The sequence below is a fragment of the Aspergillus lentulus genome, assembly GCF_001445615.1.
Source record: "Aspergillus lentulus DNA, contig: Alt08, strain: IFM 54703, whole genome shotgun sequence".
Lineage (NCBI taxonomy): Eukaryota > Fungi > Ascomycota > Eurotiomycetes > Eurotiales > Aspergillaceae > Aspergillus > Aspergillus lentulus.
Window position 1 is genome coordinate 3,890,329 of NW_028322118.1, and position 19,012 is coordinate 3,909,340.

At 49.2% G+C, this 19,012-nt stretch overlaps 5 protein-coding genes across 5 annotated transcripts; 2 read left to right on the plus strand and 3 right to left on the minus strand.

Moving 5' to 3' along the window:
- Nucleotides 1-352: 352 nt before the first annotated feature.
- ALT_4469 (trehalose-6-phosphate synthase) lies at nt 353-3,200 on the minus strand (the record flags this gene model as incomplete). The annotated part of the gene is made up of 3 exons (XM_033564620.2): nt 353-1,714; nt 1,767-3,099; nt 3,178-3,200. The coding sequence occupies 3 exons, from the start codon at nt 3,198-3,200 to the stop codon at nt 353-355; spliced, it is 2,718 nt and encodes a 905-aa protein (XP_033420511.2).
- A 1,607-nt stretch (nt 3,201-4,807) lies between these two features.
- On the plus strand, nt 4,808-6,513 carry ALT_4470 (glycosyltransferase family 20 protein; the record flags this gene model as incomplete). The annotated part of the gene is made up of 5 exons (XM_089599753.1): nt 4,808-5,108; nt 5,200-5,575; nt 5,634-6,004; nt 6,068-6,407; nt 6,462-6,513. 5 exons carry the CDS (start codon nt 4,808-4,810, stop codon nt 6,511-6,513), a joined length of 1,440 nt encoding a protein of 479 aa, XP_089456091.1.
- A 3,747-nt stretch (nt 6,514-10,260) lies between these two features.
- On the plus strand, nt 10,261-11,751 carry png1 (peptide-N4-(N-acetyl-beta-glucosaminyl)asparagine amidase; the record flags this gene model as incomplete). Its single annotated transcript, XM_089599754.1, has 3 exons — nt 10,261-10,811; nt 10,874-11,274; nt 11,336-11,751. 3 exons carry the CDS (start codon nt 10,261-10,263, stop codon nt 11,749-11,751), a joined length of 1,368 nt encoding a protein of 455 aa, XP_089456092.1.
- Nucleotides 11,752-13,828: 2,077 nt separating this feature from the next.
- Nucleotides 13,829-14,888, minus strand: ALT_4472 (uncharacterized protein; the record flags this gene model as incomplete). The annotated part of the gene is made up of 4 exons (XM_089599755.1): nt 13,829-14,282; nt 14,365-14,432; nt 14,484-14,707; nt 14,828-14,888. The coding sequence occupies 4 exons, from the start codon at nt 14,886-14,888 to the stop codon at nt 13,829-13,831; spliced, it is 807 nt and encodes a 268-aa protein (XP_089456093.1).
- Nucleotides 14,889-15,968: 1,080 nt separating this feature from the next.
- On the minus strand, nt 15,969-17,630 carry ALT_4473 (glycoside hydrolase family 71 protein; the record flags this gene model as incomplete). The annotated part of the gene is made up of 4 exons (XM_033564485.2): nt 15,969-16,563; nt 16,616-16,841; nt 16,898-17,426; nt 17,490-17,630. The coding sequence occupies 4 exons, from the start codon at nt 17,628-17,630 to the stop codon at nt 15,969-15,971; spliced, it is 1,491 nt and encodes a 496-aa protein (XP_033420376.2).
- Nucleotides 17,631-19,012: the final 1,382 nt, after the last annotated feature.

Sequence of the window (19,012 nt, forward strand, 5' to 3'; positions counted from 1 at the left end):
GTGATGGTTGAAGGTTCTATTCATTTGTACCTCATGCTTGTTGGTCTTTAACGTAAGCAATGTACGTAAACGTGGTCTTATCCATCTCTGGTTATAGTCAGTCAACCAGCTTCTTAAAAGAAGAGATACTAGCATAGGAGCAAGGAAGAAAATAAGGATGTATATTGGTCTGTCTAAGCGTCTAGACGCATTATCCATTAGGATCCACGTGTATCCCTCTTTTGGAAGAATGGAAGTAAGGCTAAGGTACAAAGGAAACAGGAGCAGGAAATCATGTCGTCGTGCCGTAGGTATCGTAGCAGAAGCTCAACAAGGTTAACTTAGGGACATCAGATCTTGAGTGTCGCCGCCGTCATGAGGAAGGGGAGGAGTTTTCACCATTGACAATAGGCTCATGACCATTCGCACCATTCACACTCGACGAAGTCAGGGTGTTGACAACGTCCGCGATGCTCATGCCGGTGGGAAGCACTGCCGTAGCCTCTGTGGCGTGAGAGCCCACGGTGACCGTGGTCACCTCCGGAATCTTATTTTCGCCCTGCAGACGGTTGGCCCAGCGGAAGAGCGCTTCGTCTCCGCGGGAACCGCCGGCCACGAAGAGGAAGTCTGGGGTCTCAGGCAACTGCTCCAGGATGGACTCTGCGGCCTTGGCTTTTGTGATGTCTAAGGGTTCGACGCTGACTGATCCATCTGTGAGGACGACGCGGATGGCCTCGCTGCCGCGGGAGCCGTTAATCATGTCAGCAAGGTCGGAGGCCTGCCGGGCGGCGATCTCGGGATCTTGAGCATTGTTGTACCAGAAGGTCAACAGACAGCGACGTTCTTCCAAGACGCTACCGTCTGTTCTTTCCTGGTAGTATTGCATAACTCGACGGATGCCGTTCCTCCAGTCCTTCGCCCTCTCCATATCCACTAGCGGCTTCCACTGAGTTGTTCCAATTTCCCGCTTGAAGCAACCGTTCTCAGCGATGTATCCCATTCTATCGGGGAAGCTTGCAAATTGGGATTCGATCTGCTCCGGGCTTTTGTTGCTTGTGACGTAGACGAGGTTCTTTGGATCGCGGAGAAGTCCTTCAAGCAGCGATGGTGTGCTGCCAGAAGCGACGGCTCCTTCATCTTCGAGGAAGAAGAGCCGCTTGGCTGCCTTCTCGTAAGACTCCTTCAGTGCGGGTACAGAGAGTGTTGCGACAAGACTGAGTTCGCGGGACAGTTGCGCGCTGTGAGCTTCGGCAAGGGCTGTTTTGAACGAGTTGCACCACGCTACGGCTGTGTGAGGTGCCTTCCTCTCAAGCAAGAACTCCCAGTTGCGTTGCTTCTGTTCGGGCGATATTTCCAGTGCCTTGTTAATCGCATCTGCAACCTCTCTGTAGTCCCACGGGTTGACGAGAAACTCGTGTCCATGAAAGATCGAAGCACTGCCGGTGAATTCGCTCAGGATCAGGGATCCATGGTATTGCGGTGTCACTTTGCCATCCTGGCAGTGGATGTAGTCCTGACTTGTCAAGTTCATACCCTCTCGGAGACTTGTTACCATAAAAATCTCCGCCACGCTCATTAAGGCCAAGAATTGGGAGTAACTGATGTCTTGACTCAAGAGCACGAGCGGCTGGTAAGTAAGCGTCGAATACTTGGAATTTATCCTCGTTGCTATCTTTGAGATTTGAGACTCTAGTTCAGGCATCTCAGATGCCGATGCTATCTGGATGAGAACAACCTGTGTTTATCAATACGTCGGTTCGTAGGTCAAATATAATATGGACACTTACGTTTTCCCTCCACTTAGGATACTTCTTCAGGAACAGTTCGTATGCCAACAGCTTTTGCTTGATTCCGCCCGGTGTATCCAATCGATCCCTTGCGACAATTAGGTGCTTACCGCTGTACCTGGAAGAAATATTCGCGATCCAGTCCTTTACCTCGTTGGCCTGGCGTAGGTGGTCCAGGGCGTTGGCGTCGATTCCAATAGGGATACTCTTGACGCGGACAAATCGATCTTTCAGTTGGACGCCGCCAACGGTCACTTCTAAACTGAGAAGACGGCTACAGGTCTGCAAAAAGTGGTGACAGTACTCCTCTGTCTGGAAGCCGACAAAGTCAGAGCCCAGCAGACCATTCAGTAGTGCATCGCGAGGATTCAAGCAGCGGAACACCTCGGAGGACGGGAATGCAGCATGCATGAAGAACCCAATCTCTGCCTGGGGTAACCGCTGTCGGAGCATCTGTGGAAGAAGTAAAAGATGATAGTCATGGATCCAGATGCTATCACCAGGACGCCATCGAGCAGCGATGGTGTTAGCAAACGCTTCATTGACCTTGACATACTGTCTCCAGGAATAGTCGTCGTATTCAGTGTGTCGGGGGCTCTCTTGCATCTGATAGTGGAAGGCTGGCCACAGAACTGAACGGCAAAAATGGGTATAATGGCCGTCGAACTCGCTATCGCGTACGAATACCGTCAGCGATTCGTACTCATCTTCGAGTGTCTCAGAAATGCTGGCGCGTGTCGCATCCTTCAACAAGTCGGTAGGCATGCCTAGTGTGCCCACCCACATCTTGTTTGTCAGAATACCGGCTTTTTCGGCTGCATGGACTGCATTGCGCAGCCCACCATTGCCTTGTTCTGCCGCTTTGACAACCCAGTCATCAACAGAGAGTAACGCACGGGGACTTCCATGATCCTCCTCAGAATCTGGAGTCTCTGAAATTGGATCACAGAACTGGCCGTTCAGGTCATCCCCGGCATCTGACGCTCTTAAGATTGACGGTTGGGGATGGACTTGAGCCGTGGATTGCGGCTGATTGAATTTGCGACTCTGACCCCAAGAAATGGTTCTGGGTTCGCTAAGTCCAGGACCGTTGGGATCGTCCGCCTGGGGGATCTCGCCCGCTGACCGAGAGACATACGGTTTGAAGATTTTTTCGTCATCTGTAGTCGCGCCGGGAGTCAATGAGAGACTGAGCGACTTGTTGTGGCGTCTCTGGCGGGCCTCTGCCAGCCGACCAATAACATGGTCGTCTATAGGAGTTTGGCTGAGGGATGACTTGCGACGAGCATGCCTCAGCTCGGTGGCTTGAAAGTCAATAGTATATGGAAGGAAGCTAATGTGGTATGTCAGATTATCACGGCCGCTAACCATCTGAAGCTAAGTGCATGCAACAATGAGGGGCACAACTTACAGTGAGGCGATGTAGACTGTCATTGATTCTGATGGAAGGAGGAGAAGCCTGAAGACCTCTCCGACACCTCAAAGAAAAGTTTTACCTGCAGCGTATTCAAGAGTATTATGGGGTCAACCACTATTAGTGAGGTAGTTCTTTCAAACTTGAGGAAGTCAGGCCAAAGAGGTAAGCGGGTGATGTATGGAAGGGGGCCGCTGCGGACCAAGGGATGAATCGTGATGATGGATGGCACTGATCGTTTAACTAGGTTGGTGATAATGATGGAAGAGAAGAGTGGTGTCTATATGTTTCTGCGGGTCACTCAAACAGATGCATCCTGAAATTCCCGGTGACATTTAGACATCCTCGCAGCATCTTGAATAAACAAAGGGATCATGACGTTGATGATTGGACCATGGAACCTGCGTGTTTAGAGAGAGGCATATGATGGGACAGGACAGAACATTCTGGGCTTTTCTTGGGTAGGAGAGGGACGAGAGAGGGGTGAAATCTTCCAGGTAAGAGAGTCGAGCCAAGTTTACTGGTAAGGTAGAAAAGAACTCAAAAGCGCCTGACAGAACCCGGAGACGAGGAAGGAGGGGTGGTTTCCCGGACGCTTCTGTGCCTTGGGCATCATGATTAATATCACCATCCGTCTCATCTTCATCCAACTGGACGGCCATCGATATGAGGGGTTTTCCCCTTGAACTGCCAGTGGACGATAAGGGCTATGGCCTTGATTGAGTTTCATTTCTGCCTTCCTTCATCGACTATCTAGTCTGTTTCTAGATATTATTCCATACCTGATCGAGGTACCTACATAGACTGAAACCTATCAGGGTATGAATGTGCATGACTTGCATACTTTTCTGTCAGATGTGATAATGCCATAGATCCAACGGCCTAAGGTAAGGTAACTCTCTGACAAACCGGTTCGAGCAGGGAATGGCCCAATGACAGCGATTTCCTGGCCTGAATGCCGGGCAGATCCGTACTTAGACAATCTAGAGCGCCTATCCGTACGTGGGTGTGGGACTAATAATGTATGGAAGAAGTCTCGATATCTCGTTAGCTGTTTCCCCCACTATGGTTAGGGATCTTTCGAGACAGTTCGATAACAAGAGTCGCGAGTCTGGAACACCCCACTGCACCTAGCTGCGATGTCCCTGTTTCTGCTTGTTGAGAAGCAGATGGAATCGTCCTACTGTGGTATGATGTAGACTACTTCCCCTCTGCTAATCTCGAAATTAAGAATCACCCATGGTTTATCAGGAAGTACTAATGCCTAAAACGAATTGCATGCTGGAACTAAGGTTGTCTTGAGAGTGCCCCTCCTATACCACTCTAGTTTGGGCGACGAACACGAAAAACGTCACCGCTTAAGGGTAACATCACCAGCTTCCAGACTGCTAGGCGCTCTTCCAAGTTTTTCTTCTTGCTTCTTCCTTTCCTAGTTATCTTCTTCGACATTAATTATTCCATCTCTGATATCACTCAGTCTATCATATCAGCACTACCTAGATATTCTAGTCGCATCTAATCGCATCACCTCCTTATTCCCAGACTGATTGCAGCTTTACCTTTGAAGCGGGGCTTCTGTTTCCAGGTCGGGCACCTCTTTGCGAGATAACTACGAGTTCTCTCTGTCATGTCGAGCACGAACGGGTCGGAAGGCGACCATCGCCTCCTGATTGTCTCGAATCGCCTTCCCATCACAATCCGACGATCGGAAGGAGGAAAGTATGAGTTCTCCATGTCATCGGGCGGTCTGGTAACTGGTTTGAGCGGTCTGTCGAAAACAACCACTTTCCAGTGGTATGGCTGGCCAGGCCTGGAAGTTCCAGAGGATGAAATTGGGTCGGTGAAAAAGAGATTGAAGGATGAGTTCAATGCGACTCCGGTGTTCATGGACGACAAATTGGCTGATCGTCATTACAATGGGTTTTCCAGTAAGTGACCCCCACCAACAGTCTATACAGTCCGCGCCTGGCGGTGTGCCTGCGATAACATCAATAATCCATCGCTAACTGGAGTATTCAGACTCGATTCTATGGCCCCTCCTTCATTACCACCCCGGCGAGATCGTTTTCGACGAAGGCGCTTGGGATGCCTATCGTGAGGCCAACCTTCTATTCGCCAAAACAATTGTAAAGGAGGCGCAAGACGGCGACCTGATCTGGGTACAAGACTATCATCTCATGCTTCTTCCAGAATTGCTCCGCGAGGAGTTACGGGCGGCGGGCAAAAAAGATAACAAAATCGGCTTCTTCCTGCATACACCTTTCCCTAGCAGTGAAATATACAGAATCCTACCGGTGCGAGGCCAGCTTCTGCGTGGTGTGTTGCACTGTGACTTGATCGGCTTCCACACATATGACTATGCGCGTCACTTCTTGAGCAGTTGCTCACATCTACTGTAGGTCTACTCAATATCCCAATTGTGCTCAACGATATTTGCTAATGGCGCTCTATAGAGGCTTGGTCACGACTCCGAGCAGTGTCAAATACGAAGGCAGATCCGTAGCCGTAGGCGCTTTCCCGATCGGAATCGATCCGGATAAGTTCACCGACGGTCTGAAGAGCCCCAAGGTGCAAAATCGCATCGCAAGTCTCGAGAACAAGTTTCAAGGCACCAAACTGATGGTCAGCGTTGATCGCTTGGACTACATAAAGGGTATCCCGCAGAAGTTACATGCCTTGGAGGTCTTTCTTCAGAACCACCCGGAGTGGGTGGGCAAGGTCGTCCTTGTTCAGGTTGCCGTTCCCAGTCGTCAGGATGTAGAAGAGTACCAGAATCTCAGAGCGGTGGTGAACGAGCTCGTGGGACGTATCAATGGCAAATTTGGTAAGAGAGTTCCCCTCGCTCAAGTCCGCTGATGACACATCGCTGATACCCTCACCCAAATAGGTACTGTCGACTACATGCCTATTCACTTTATGCACAAGTCAGTTAGCTTTGATGAGCTCATCGCCCTGTACGCTGCCTCCGATGCCTGTGTTGTCTCCTCTACTCGAGACGGGATGAACCTGGTATCATTCGAATACATTGCAACCCAGCAGAAGCGCAAGGGCGTTTTGATCCTTTCCGAATTTGCAGGAGCCGCTCAAAGTCTCAACGGTAGCCTCGTTGTCAACCCATGGAACACCGAAGAGCTCGCTCGAGCGTATCATGAGGCTGTTTCGATGAGTGATGAACAGCGCGCCCAGAAGTTTGAGAAGCTTTACAAGTACATTTCCAAATACACGAGGTTCGTATTTAACCCTGCGAGTTCATTACCAGTACGCATACTGATTGCGTTCAGTGCCTTTTGGGGCAAATCGTTTGTGGCAGAACTACTTCAATGCTCGTCATGATGTGATGAAAGCTATTCCTTTCTTTTCCTCGTTCTACTCTCCTCTGGAGTATGGATTCAAGGGTGGCGAACTGTCCTTGCACAATGCATAGCGATGACCAAACAATAGGTAAATAGAATAATACCGATAATAGGCAACGAGACATGAAGCAATTTTCCTTTGAGGTCTTCTCTTCAATTGTGTAAATTCAGGGCTTCCATCAACGTGAGACACAAATGCTCGAATGTCACAGTGAAGTCATGCTGAAGATCCCTCGATGTCATTAGCGTTGGCATTAATCCTGCCTTAGGCAACCCTAGATGCATACTAGGACTAGGGGATAGAGCATGAGATCATAATGACTGCGCCAGACATTTCCAGGAATTTAGCATATCAAAAACACCCAACTCCTGTACCCCGCATCTTGGAAATAAGTCCAGCCTGAACCGACAGACTCATTATTACAATCGTAATTCAACAATATCTATCTACTGTATACTGATCTTCCTGCTTTGATTATGGTACAAGTTACTGTGATCGACGTCAGGTATGTAAAGCCTCCTCCAATTGTATCCTTAGCTTTCAAACATGAGCCACAAATATTGTGGCTTATCGGTCTGGCTCGCTCCCTGGGACTAAGTACTAGTGGTTAAGTAGTCCTGGCGCAGCAGGCCAGTCGGGACTTGGGAAGTTCGGAGCCTCATACGATGGTACCGCCTACCCTACTAGGTACCTATGTGAACTTTCTCAACCAAGGGTGGTGCATTTTTATTGGCTGTTTCGGGATTGCTTCTATGCGTTAGTTGGTGTCGATTGCAGGATCGGCTATTATTATTGTCCTTCGTACTCCATGCTGCTACCCCCAACTTCTCAGAGAATAACTGGCATGAAGTCTAGACTCTACTTTGGTGGCGTCCTCGATCATTCCTCTCGAGACGTTCCAAGATCGCCCAAAATCAAGAGAACCTGAAAGTTCGCAAGCTCTGCATGCAAAAAGCCAGACTGTCCCAGAGTGACCCAGACCTGGGCAGCGGCATTTGCCAAGCCCCCTAGCTCAGGGTCTAGGGCTCTCGAGAGTCGAGAAGTTAGAATTTCTGACTGTCATGCGGTCGAAATCAGAAACCGGTTTAGCTGGGTGGATCCTACGCGCCGCGCTAGTCGGATCTTGTCTAATGCCAAGACGGACGCTTGCGCGTCTCCGCCACCAAGGTCTCCCTCCTAAGGATAGGATGCGGTAATCCTGTAACGCCCGGTGCTGTGTCCAGGCCAGGCTCTTCTGGTTCTGTTTTTATTCCCCGAGGTGCTGGGAAAAGGTGCCTGCTCCGTGGGTTGTTCAGGGTCTCAGGGACTGGAGTGAGAAGATCGAATAATGAAATCATACCTACGTTTTATACTAACCTATGTAGTTTGCGGCTTGACTCTAGGGCCTGGGCGCATACCGGTCTATATTCTCTGATCTTCGGTATGATGTGGCAATAAGGCATGATTTGCGGTCCTGGTGAGTGCGCATATCCTTTCGCTCTCCGAATGAACATGAACTGCTGTCAGAGTGGGGATGGCAAACTCATCAGTTGTGCCCTGTGCACGTAGGCCGCGTGTGGATTCGTATTCGGTAGCCTGAATGTTTCTACAGGGCTACGGGATTGTCTCTAGTATGCCAACAATAATGGATACTTACATGGGCTATATCCTACAACAACTACAGTGATCGTTTCTTCATCGGCTGGTGCTTCACAAGGAAATTTAGATGTATGCAGTTCCACGCGACCGTATTATCTTCGAGCTTAAAAAGCCCGCGGCAATCATAGAAAACAGGCTCCTGGACCTGGATGTTCTCCCAGAGACCCCGGAATCCTAAAACACCGATCCAAATCAGGATCTCCATGATCAACATCGGCCATTGACTATTTCTTGCGGTACGATTACGCTTGTGTGTCACTGCCAGGGTCTTCTCCTATCCAAGTAGACTCGACGACTGATGGCGCATTGGCGCGTCGCCGCGTAGTCTTGCGCCAGATGCTTGGATGGTGTTCAGGGGAGTGCAGCACATGATCAATACGCCTCGATTCGTCAGCTCCAAGAGCCAGAGCCTGGGTTGGGCTCCGCAGTCGGTCCAACCCGCTACATCTACTAAAGGGTATTTTCTCTTCCTTCTGGAGCTGTTTCTGATGCTTTAGAAAATTCTTACCCGCGATCCTCCTATGGCCGATGCTGTTGACGTATATGCGGACGTAAGGTCTATGGCTAGCAGGTGCATGGTACGAAAGTTGCGCATCCCAGCATGAAATGGTGACATTTTACTCTGTAGTTTGTTGATCGGAGAGCCGCGTAAGACAGGCTAGTCGACATCGAATTCGACACCGGATATCCCACGTACCATGGCGTGGATGTGAAGTAGGAAACTTGGCATTCCTTCGATATGGCATTGAAGATCACGACTGTAAGGAACCAGTGCCCGTCTTCCATACGGAGTAGAGGTTGACTATGCAGGCTTGCGACGCAGAAAGGTAGATCGTAGCAGTTGAAGCCAAGACTCACAAAGAATCATCAGCAAGTGGAGAGAAAACCGGAGTCTTTTTATCAGCCCACTGATCCGAACCAGCGCACAAGGCCTTTGTTGTAGTAGTTATCAAGATGCAGCCTGCTAGTAACGAAGACGGTAGTGGAGACCATCAATCATGAACTCGTAATCTGTTCAACTCAAGAAGTGTTGGGCGTTGATGGGTCATCTTTGGTAATCTGTGGAGCATCAGGAACGATGGAACAGCAATTGAAGGTTAAAATACCCGATTTATGAATCCTAACTTACGGTAAGAAGAAATGACATGGTGACGAGGGCCTGGGATCATCGCCATGGGTATCGTCCAATGAGCCGATGTAGAATGATTCCCCGGACCCCTGGAGGGAAGGGAAGAACTGACACCCAGCGTGAGCGTACACGTATGTCCGTCTGCATAACCCCAATCGTCGTGCGTGGAAGGGGAATTAGGAGTCGTTGCGGACAAGCCCAAACTGTCTTGGCCATGGTACGGTTAACTGTTTCGGGGCGGGACACACGCGGCTTGCGGTGCGCTCGCGGGGCCGTGATTGGGGGAGGAGTCCAAGGCTGACGACGCTTCGCCCTCACTGCTCAAGACTGCTGGCGTGGAAATGGGAAAAAAAGCTGGGAAAAAAAGGGAAAAAAGAAAAAAAAAAAAGAAAAGAAAAAGGGAAGGCCCCAATAAATGATTCAGGACTGAGAAAATCATACTTTCCCACCTTAATATTATACCACACTACTATTGTCTAGTCTAGTCTGCCTACCTACTCCTTCTGATGATTCTGTTGCTTGTTGCTTGCTAACCTAACCTGAACCTCACTGACCCTTTTCATCTCCCCTACCAACACGCCTGACCATCTTCGACACCCTACACATTCGTACTTGCCTACTACTGATCGCTATCTTCTTCGCTTTTCATTAATTAACAGGAAAGGTAACTCTTCATCATCCTTTTGACTTCCCATCTACTCTCCTTAAGGATTGCCCAGTTTGCTGCTTAACCACCGCCAAGCGGTCGCCACGCTTGGCTGGCTGTGCGACCATCGTCACATACCAACTCACTCTACGTTAGAATCAACAAACTACCACGCAGCCAAGTTTACTGACTTTTGTCTTGATTGACTCAGAAGGCAGGCCTCGTCTGCATCTCATAAAAGGGTTCATCTGTTCGTAATACAACCTGGAGGCACGAATCAATCGATCGCTGGTGTAGTCGACCCCCTACCAGCATGGCGGACGGCAGACAACAGCACACTCGGCGGGCGCCAACAACGGACGTTTACGATGCGACCGAATTGACTCGTGCGTTCGAGCAACTGATGCGGACAAAAAGGTTCAATGTACTTCAGGAACAATCAAGAAGCAGATCTCGCACGCAATCGCCGTCTCCCGCTCAGTCATGCCACACACCACCACATCCCTCGCGGGCACCACCACCTCCTCCGACCGGTGCCCATTACCCATCGTCTCAGTCACCATCGCAGCAACGTCAACAGCATCAATTGCCAGCCTTGTCTTCTTTGAGAAACCTTCCAGTCGTTCCCTCGCCCCCTCGAGATCAACAATCATTGAAGTTCCGAAATCTCCTGCACGTTCTATCTGTCACTCCGACCAAATATGAAAACCCCGGCCTCCTCGACGAAGCTCTTTCTCTTATCCCACTTGATCGCCTCTACTCCGAGGCGGAGGAAGAGAGCCAGATCATGCAGGCCCAGGCCGCTAGCGTAGGGGGAAAGCCTGAGTGGGGTTATCAAGACTGCGTTATTAGGGCTCTACTTAGGTTCGTTCCTGCTGGGACCGGCTTTTACGATGGCGTTGAACTAACAGTAGATATTCGGATAGGTGGTTCAAACACTCTTTCTTCCAATTTGTCAACAATCCTCCTTGCTCTCGATGCTTGATGCCTACAATCGCCCAGGGCATGACTCCCCCAACGCCAGATGAAACAGCGCGTGGTGCAACACGTGTCGAGCTATACCGCTGCTCTGAATCGACGTGTGGCGCATATGAGCGATTTCCACGATATTCTGACGTCTGGCAATTGTTACAGAGCAGAAGAGGGCGTGTGGGTGAATGGGCCAACTGTTTCAGTATGTTTTGCAGAGCACTGGGTGGTCGGGTACGATGGGTATGGAATTCAGAGGATTACGTCTGGACCGAGGTCTACTCAGAGCATCAAAGGCGTTGGGTGCACGTAGATGCGTGCGAAGAGGCTTGGGATCAGCCACGCCTTTACACTGAAGGTAGGAAATCTTCGATGTCAAGCTACACTGTTATAGAATGCTGACTGACCATATTTCTCAGGCTGGGGTCGAAAGCTATCCTACTGCATTGCCTTCTCCATCGACGGTGCGACAGATGTTACAAGACGGTATGTGCGAAGCCCGGTCAAGCATGGCGCTCCGCGAAATCGTGTGCCAGAGGAGGTCCTCGTCTGGGTCATTCATGAGATCCGGAAAAAGCGACGGGAGAATATGTCGAAGACGGATCAAAGACGACTTATAAAAGAGGATGAACGCGAAGAAAAGGAACTCCGTGCCTACATGGCTTCCGCACTGGCCGCGGAGATCAACAACCTTCTCCCTCGGCAACAGACCAGTGGTCGGCCTGACGAGCAAAAGACGCCTGCTTCAATGCAGGACGCTCCGGTAGACTGGGTTGCTACTCGACAGATGGGTCCCGGCCAGTCTGGCCCTGACCGGTCCCGGGACGGCCGGTAACATTTAAGCACGGGTCGGCTATACACATCCACCTCACCTCTTGCGGTTACGACCGTCTCCAGGGACACCCCAGCTGGCGCTCATCTCACACCATGCTGACGTAACTTCAAAAATTCATTCCGTGTCTCCCTCGACCAATGCGACGCTTCGTCTGAACGGAACTGTCTAGATGAGCAGCAGTCGAGGTACATACGATATGCGCATGACGTTCACCGCCTACTATAGGATTTCCTACGAGTAGGAAGGAAGGTTAGGCCGCTCATCAAAAGCATATCCGCAAGACGCCGATATTCTCTATGAGTCCTAAGTGTCGATATTGTCGATACACCGTCATCCTTTTCCGTTTTGTTGTTCATCATCCAGAATCTCAACATATCGCGAACACCGGCGGCACCTCCATCCAACGCCTGCGAACTAATGTGTGAATGAACATTCCACCATCACAGGACCTTTTGTGCTTACTTTCCTGGCAGTCATTGCCAATTCTCAATGGTGTATCACACCAAGTCAAGGGCTCTCCACTTCCTTTCCTGTCTACTGCAAAGCTCCTTCCGTCCAGAAGGCTGCTATTACTTATATCCACTATTCTACTTTGCAACACTTTCTTATTTGGGTATGATTAAGGTGTTTGGGAATTAGCACTCTCGATGATCAGCATACCTTTGAATCCGGCTCTTGCATGTGTTTTGCGAGATTGGCATGATTTATATATTTAATTTCTACTATAATCGTTCACATTCCCTTTTTACTTACCTTCTTTCTTTCCCTTCTCCTTTTCCTTTTTCTTTCATCCCCCCATCTCTCTTGACACTCTGATTTTCTTTTTGACACTCACACTATCTTTGGGTCTAGCGTGTACGCAAGATTTGCAATTGCCAGTCAATGCCATGAGACACGGAAGCGATACCACCGCGCTCTGGAGATATGCTTTGCATTTGGTGATTATGCTCAACGATGAGCATGTCGTCTATTGATGAAGCGTCATTGCTTTTTTGCGAATTGATCTGACTCCTGGCGATCTCAGATATCTTTGCCTCATAATGTCAACTAAACTCTTCTATGTTAATCAACGAAATCTTTAGAAAAAAGATTAATAGTTGGACAAGTTAACCACTTGATACCCTCAAACTTTTCCAATCAGTCAAATTCACTTTTAATCTTCGTAGACAGGTGGGACGAGCATTTGCTGAAGGGAAAATTCAAGCGGCATTGACAGATCAGGTCTCGACCATGCTTGAAGTCGCAAGAGAAGAAATCTTCGAGTCCGAGCTCAGGGCACAGAGTCGTTGGGCCAACCCTGTCCAATGAAAACCAGGCAAACCGACCCCAAGTCTTTTAAGACATGCTACGAAATCATGCAATAAAAGACATCTAGTTTCCATGTTCCTGAGCAAGTCAGCAGGGAAGACCCTGCCTGACCCATACCAGTTTAATTGCGATTTGCAGTTTGCACTCCTCCAATGGAACCATTCTTCCGCCCATTTCCAGTTTCCCAACACAGAGTTCAATGGCGCCCCCTCCCCGCGATTGGGGGCCGGCCCAGTCCCGGAGGGTCCAGCCAAAGATCTATAAATACACTTTCGTGTAGGTGAAGGGGGTGATCTGCGGGTAACTAACCGCTTCGGGGTGCGTTGGTTTTTGAGGTCGGGTGGGTGCTCTGACTGAGGGATCGTGAGTGGTGGGTTTGGTTTGGGTCTGTTGGTGTAACTGACTAAGGTCGGCGGTATCTCGGATCCGAGGGCCGACTGGCGGCTAGCTTGATTTGGTTTGTTTAGGTAGGGCTCTTTTAAGGTTAGTATGGGAAGAGAGGGTGGGAAAGGAAGATATTGGGTTCTGCTAGAGTATTATAGAGATATGTCTCTGCTCATTGTGACGGTTGATACCAAGTTGGGCCGAGTACAATCAGAGATAGCAGAGGCCCGATCTTTTGTTCTCAGAGTATATGGAGCAGAGCACTTTCAGGAATGCAAATGACAAAATACATGATCTACTGAAATATTCCGTTTCCAAGATTAGAATCTACTTTGAACATTGCCAACTAGCCAAAACAGATCAGTAACGGAAAGTACTCCGTACATCACGCAGCTCGGACGGAACAGTCAATGCCCCTCTGGCGCAGATCACCGTCAATATTCCGAATCTCCTTGATATAGTATGGCTGCCGGGGCAACTGCAGTTTCCAGCGGTTCTTCAGGTTCAGCTCCCTCAGCGGCTCTAGGAAGATAGGGATCTTCTCCACAGGTTCGCAGAACCAATTCCCCATCAGCTGCAGCGTGAACGACTGCAGACCTTCCATCCGCGTCAGGGCGCGGCAGGTCTCGACCCACTGCTGGCGTCCAGCGGAGAAGTAGACCGACTTCACCGGGTCTTTACTGGGGAGCCAGTGGCCTGGGAACGCCCAGCGCAGTTCTACTGCACGAATACAGTCCCAGAAGTCGGCGGGGATGGTTGGACGGAGATATGTTAAGGACCAGGTATTGCTGAACTCAAAGATGTTGAGCGTGTACAACAAGTGGATGGATTCGCAGTAGCTGGGGTTTCAAATCAGATAATCGGGCCAAGAAAAACTGAACGGCACGGCACCATAGTCTTCCCAGGAATGAGGCTACTTACATCAGTTTACAAGTCAACGCGAGAGACAGCAGTTGAGTCTTTCGCCTGCCCGCTCCGTCTTTGGCCAGCTGCGGAACATCACCGCGACAGATATCGCATGTGTCTGCAAGCGAACATACGATGTGACTCATCCGGCGGTTCGGCCGCTGGATAATATGTATACGCATCCCACCCAGAACCATCTCCCAGATCAGGAGTCGCAGCTCAGGCGCGAGTTTCATCAGTAGCGAGCAGTCGGGCTGGGATATCCATTCCAGCCGTGTGTCCGTCTGCTTCTGGGACTGGCTTCGTCCGGAGAGGACACTGTGCCTTCTCGATCTGGGTAGCGCTGCTGGCTTGTTGTCTGGATGAACTCAGTCAGTCATGCACTGCATAATACTGCTTTGCATTTTGAGATACATATGGTAAAAAGTGGGGTTTGCAACTTTGGATCCAGGCTTACAGGGTATACATTTCGACTTACTTTGATACCGCTGGGCCAGCACATCCTCCCAGGAGAAAACGCCTTGCTTGATCCTCGCCATGTCTGAGTCGACACTCAAAATACCAATATATACCTCGTCGAAGTTAATAGACCAACGCTCTCGTCACCGCCAATCTAGCTCAGCTCAACCCCGCACGGCATCTTAACAGATCATGATGGGATTCATGGATTCAAAATAGAATAATGATAGCAGGTATACTTCGAGCAATTCAGCCCTTTGCTGTAAGCTTTCCAGACACGAGTAGCCAGCGCCGAAAATGTTTGGATAAAAGAAGGAATGAATCACGCGATGTCCAAACGTCGGGTCATATGTGGCTGGTGGGTGAGGGGAAACCGATAGTAAGCGTATCAGGAGCAGCGGTCGAGTCAATGCGATCGGTATCGAAAACTGAAAGTCTCATAGTGCAAGTAGAAGAGTTGAATATCAGAAATAGATGAAGTGTCGGTGAATAAGTATAGAATGGACAAAAGGGGCATTGGATCTAAATAAAGGAAGGGGAGATAACGCTATGATTCACTGATAAGACCCTTTTAGAGCGAGTATCTAGTCTACTGAAGACCTTATCGGTGGTTCTCGGCAGGAGCAACACCCGATGGTTTCCGATTTGGTAGATATCCCAATGTAGTAAACAACAGTTCAAAATACTTGATACACTGATTACGTCCTAATATTGCCGAAAACTGAGGGTCACACCTTGTCCACAGTCCATATCCATACTCCTGTAAGGCCCACTTAACAGTTCAACATATAGTTTTACGATTTTTGTCTGTGTTGGGAGTAAAATCCATGAGTCTTACAGAGTAGTTGCTAACAGTACCCGAGTCCTACGACTACTACTAAGGGGTTCCGAAAAAGAGGAGGGAACAGGTCTTTTTTCACAATGCCAGCATTTGATTTCAAAGCAATAACTGTTCGTGGTATCATGGTCCTCATAAGCGAATGACGAATTCCTTCCTGCAGATCCCTAGTTCATGCAAATGAGCGACACTTACTGCAAGCATTTGGCCAGCAAAGTCAACAAAAAGTAACGACTGAGTCCTACCCTCCCTTGTAATGAATGACCCGGCGACTTGTCTGGCACAAAGGAAACGAAAGTATGGAACTCTAAGAGTTGCATGCCTACTGAGCGGTGGCGGTAGGGCTAGTAAGTCCTAGAGTGTTAGTCGGGCATGGCACTGTCAGTCCCTGATACAGCATTGACAGTCCCGCTGATTGGAGTTTGTCAATAGTCTTCTCCGGCGGCACGGTGCCCACATAGGCGTTAAAGTTGTAGATGCCGCAGATGCAGGTGTCAACAATGTCTTTCAGACTCGTGTCGGATAAGACGGTTTGCCCATTGCGCAGGAGTGAAAACTGCTGTTTGCCGACGCCCATAGGTGCTGCAAAGGCGCTGGCACCTGCCTGTGCTTGGAATGTCTTGCTGCCGCTCCCTGAGGTCACCTGAACAGTAGCGGGTGACTTGAGCAATGAGACAACAAACACCTCATCGGTCATTGTCTCGTACCCGTTTGGTCGTCCGCGGAAGAAGTTTCCGCTTGAGTTGTTTGGATTTCCCTGCATGGTAGTGTCCGTTGAGTCGCAATTGATGTCTTTAGGAGTTGGTCTATACCAGTAGATCAACTTGTCTTCGGTGATGTAATTGTTGGCGGACTTTTCGCCGGCCTTGTAAGCAGCAATGAAAGGTTTGGACATTTCCAGCCATCCATTGTGCGGCCTTGAAGAAGTGGTCAGCGCTATACCTGGCGACAAGGAGTGCAATCACCTACATATCCATCACCCATTTGGAGGCTCCGTCATCAGTGTGAGGCGAGGATAATGGTCCGATGTAGTGGGACTCTCCGTAGTCATTCCAGGTGACTATCTCAATGAACCGTGGCCCGAGATTCAGGACCTCTTGCCATCTGTCATACCAGAGAAGATCTGAAGGAAAGACCCAATTCTTGCTATAGGGAACCTCGCCGCCGAAATGGGTTGAGAACCAACCGGAGACAGCTGATTTTCTGTGAGCCAAAGTCAAAGGACAAAGGTTGGGAGCTTCGAAGACTCACGTGCAATATATGGCTTTCCGTTTAGAGCTGCGATGTATTTACTGTCGCCTTCTGCAACGCTCACGCTATGACCTGGAGTCGGTGCTTTGTTGTTGTCATTGTTAGGCCAAGCCATCCAATTCAGTGCACCTTGGATAGCATTGAAATCTCCCACTCCTGGATGAAAATTCGGCGCGAAGAACACCTCGGTGCCAGCGGCGGAGTTCAAGGCAGGGATATCAAGGCCGTCACCGGCAAACGAGGACGCAAAGACTTTACCATCCACCTTGAGTTGTGCCGGTAGACTGGCATATTGTCTGATCTTCTGTCCCACAGCAGTGGCTTGTCCAGTATTGTACCAATTGAAATCAAATGAGATGAAGACTTTCATGTCATTTCTTGCGGCAGATTCATAGGCAAAGTTGAGCTGCGTATCAGTGTATGGATCCACGCCAATGTTCAAAGCGAATGCATCTATTCCCAATGCTTTCGCACGTTGCATGTCATCATCATAATCCGCGGCGCTCTGGCGGTTGCTGGTTATGCCGATCTAAAGTGAAGTCAAATGTCAGTTACTTGCTTCGAACTCAACCTAGATGGGTTCTTTACTTACCATAAAATGACAGAACACAAGTCTGTCGGTGGCACTGGCCTCGGTAGAAACATTAGTTGAAAAGGGCTGTGGCATCGGAATGGCAGTTGCCAATGCCGACAGTCCAGCGAGGGCAAAGGAGAGTGATTTGAGAAGCATCATCTGCAGACAATCAGCCTTTGCTTGAGATCAAATGCAGTAAAGCAAACGTGTGCTTCATCGTGGTATAACCGACCATGATAGTGTAGAAGGAACGAACTTAGTGAGCTAAATGATTGCAACAAGCCAAAAGGAAGGAGTGTTTCGAAGAAGCCAGATTTGGCAGTGTGCTAGTTTGTCGACATGTTCTGAGAGCAGAGACGTGTGAAGGAATGGCCTTTTTGTATTCACCACAAGAATGACAAGTCAACTCTCACTGGCCACCTGAAGGTCCATATTAGGGTTGCAGTGTGCTCAGCAAAGATCTCTGATATTTCGTTCTAAGTTGTTCATTGGCCTGAAAACAAGGCTCAGGAGCGTAGCAGCGTCTCATCATGAGGCCAATGATTGCAACGGTATCACACGAATCTTGTCAAGACCCTCTTTTTGAGATTGAGTGTCCTGTCTCAAATGCTTAGGGCAGTCCCAATGGCCGGGTTTATTTTGGCGCCGAGACAGATGAAGGAGACGTCCCAGTCAGAAACTGAAATCGATCGGGTTTCAGCAAAGACCACGGGAACATTAGAGTCAAGCGACGGCATCATCTGGGATAAGAGAAGCTTAAAGCTTGTTGTGCGATCTGTGCATGACTTGATTGAGACTAGAAGCTTGAAAGATTATCATTCTTAGAATGATTCGGATAGCCCCAATTGGGCTCTAAGAGGGTTGAGGACGCGAGAGCCGAACACTTCAAACAAAGGTCATCTGTCTCCAATAACATGATTGCCGATATTCATCGGAACGATCAGATGTCCTCATTACTTTCATGATGTGAGAAGCATATTTCGTCTACATTTTTCGAGCCTCATGGTGGGGATGGCGGGGCACAACAAAGACGAAACAGTGAGTAGTCAACCTGCATAACAGCATATGCCGTACCCCATGTTACGACTTATGTTGACAACGAGCTTCTGTAACCCTGAGAAGCCATGAATCCAAAGCCAAGTTTGCGGGGTAGCATTCCTGGCCGGTCAGCCACGCGATCTCATCACCGGACATATGGAATCTATGTGGTCGTGGGCTTGTTTGGTTATGATTGGGGAAGGGAGGGTTCCGAGTATATGGAATATGCTCTTAATCTGGAAGAATGCAGTCATAAGGGTCGCTGTCGGTAAATGCAGCACTGGAAGCACTTGATGGTTTTAGATGTGGCGCGATGGCTTGCGACCTTATTCGAACCACTGATGCACTGCGTTTTTCGTTTGTGTAACGCGAAGTTGAATATTCAAACCCGTGTGATGTCGACATGGTTTTAACTCTCTCTTATTGGAGTCTCTGAGAAACACGCGATAATATATCTTAGGATCACTGTAACGATTCTTGCGCTGCCATCCCTGCCTTCAGTT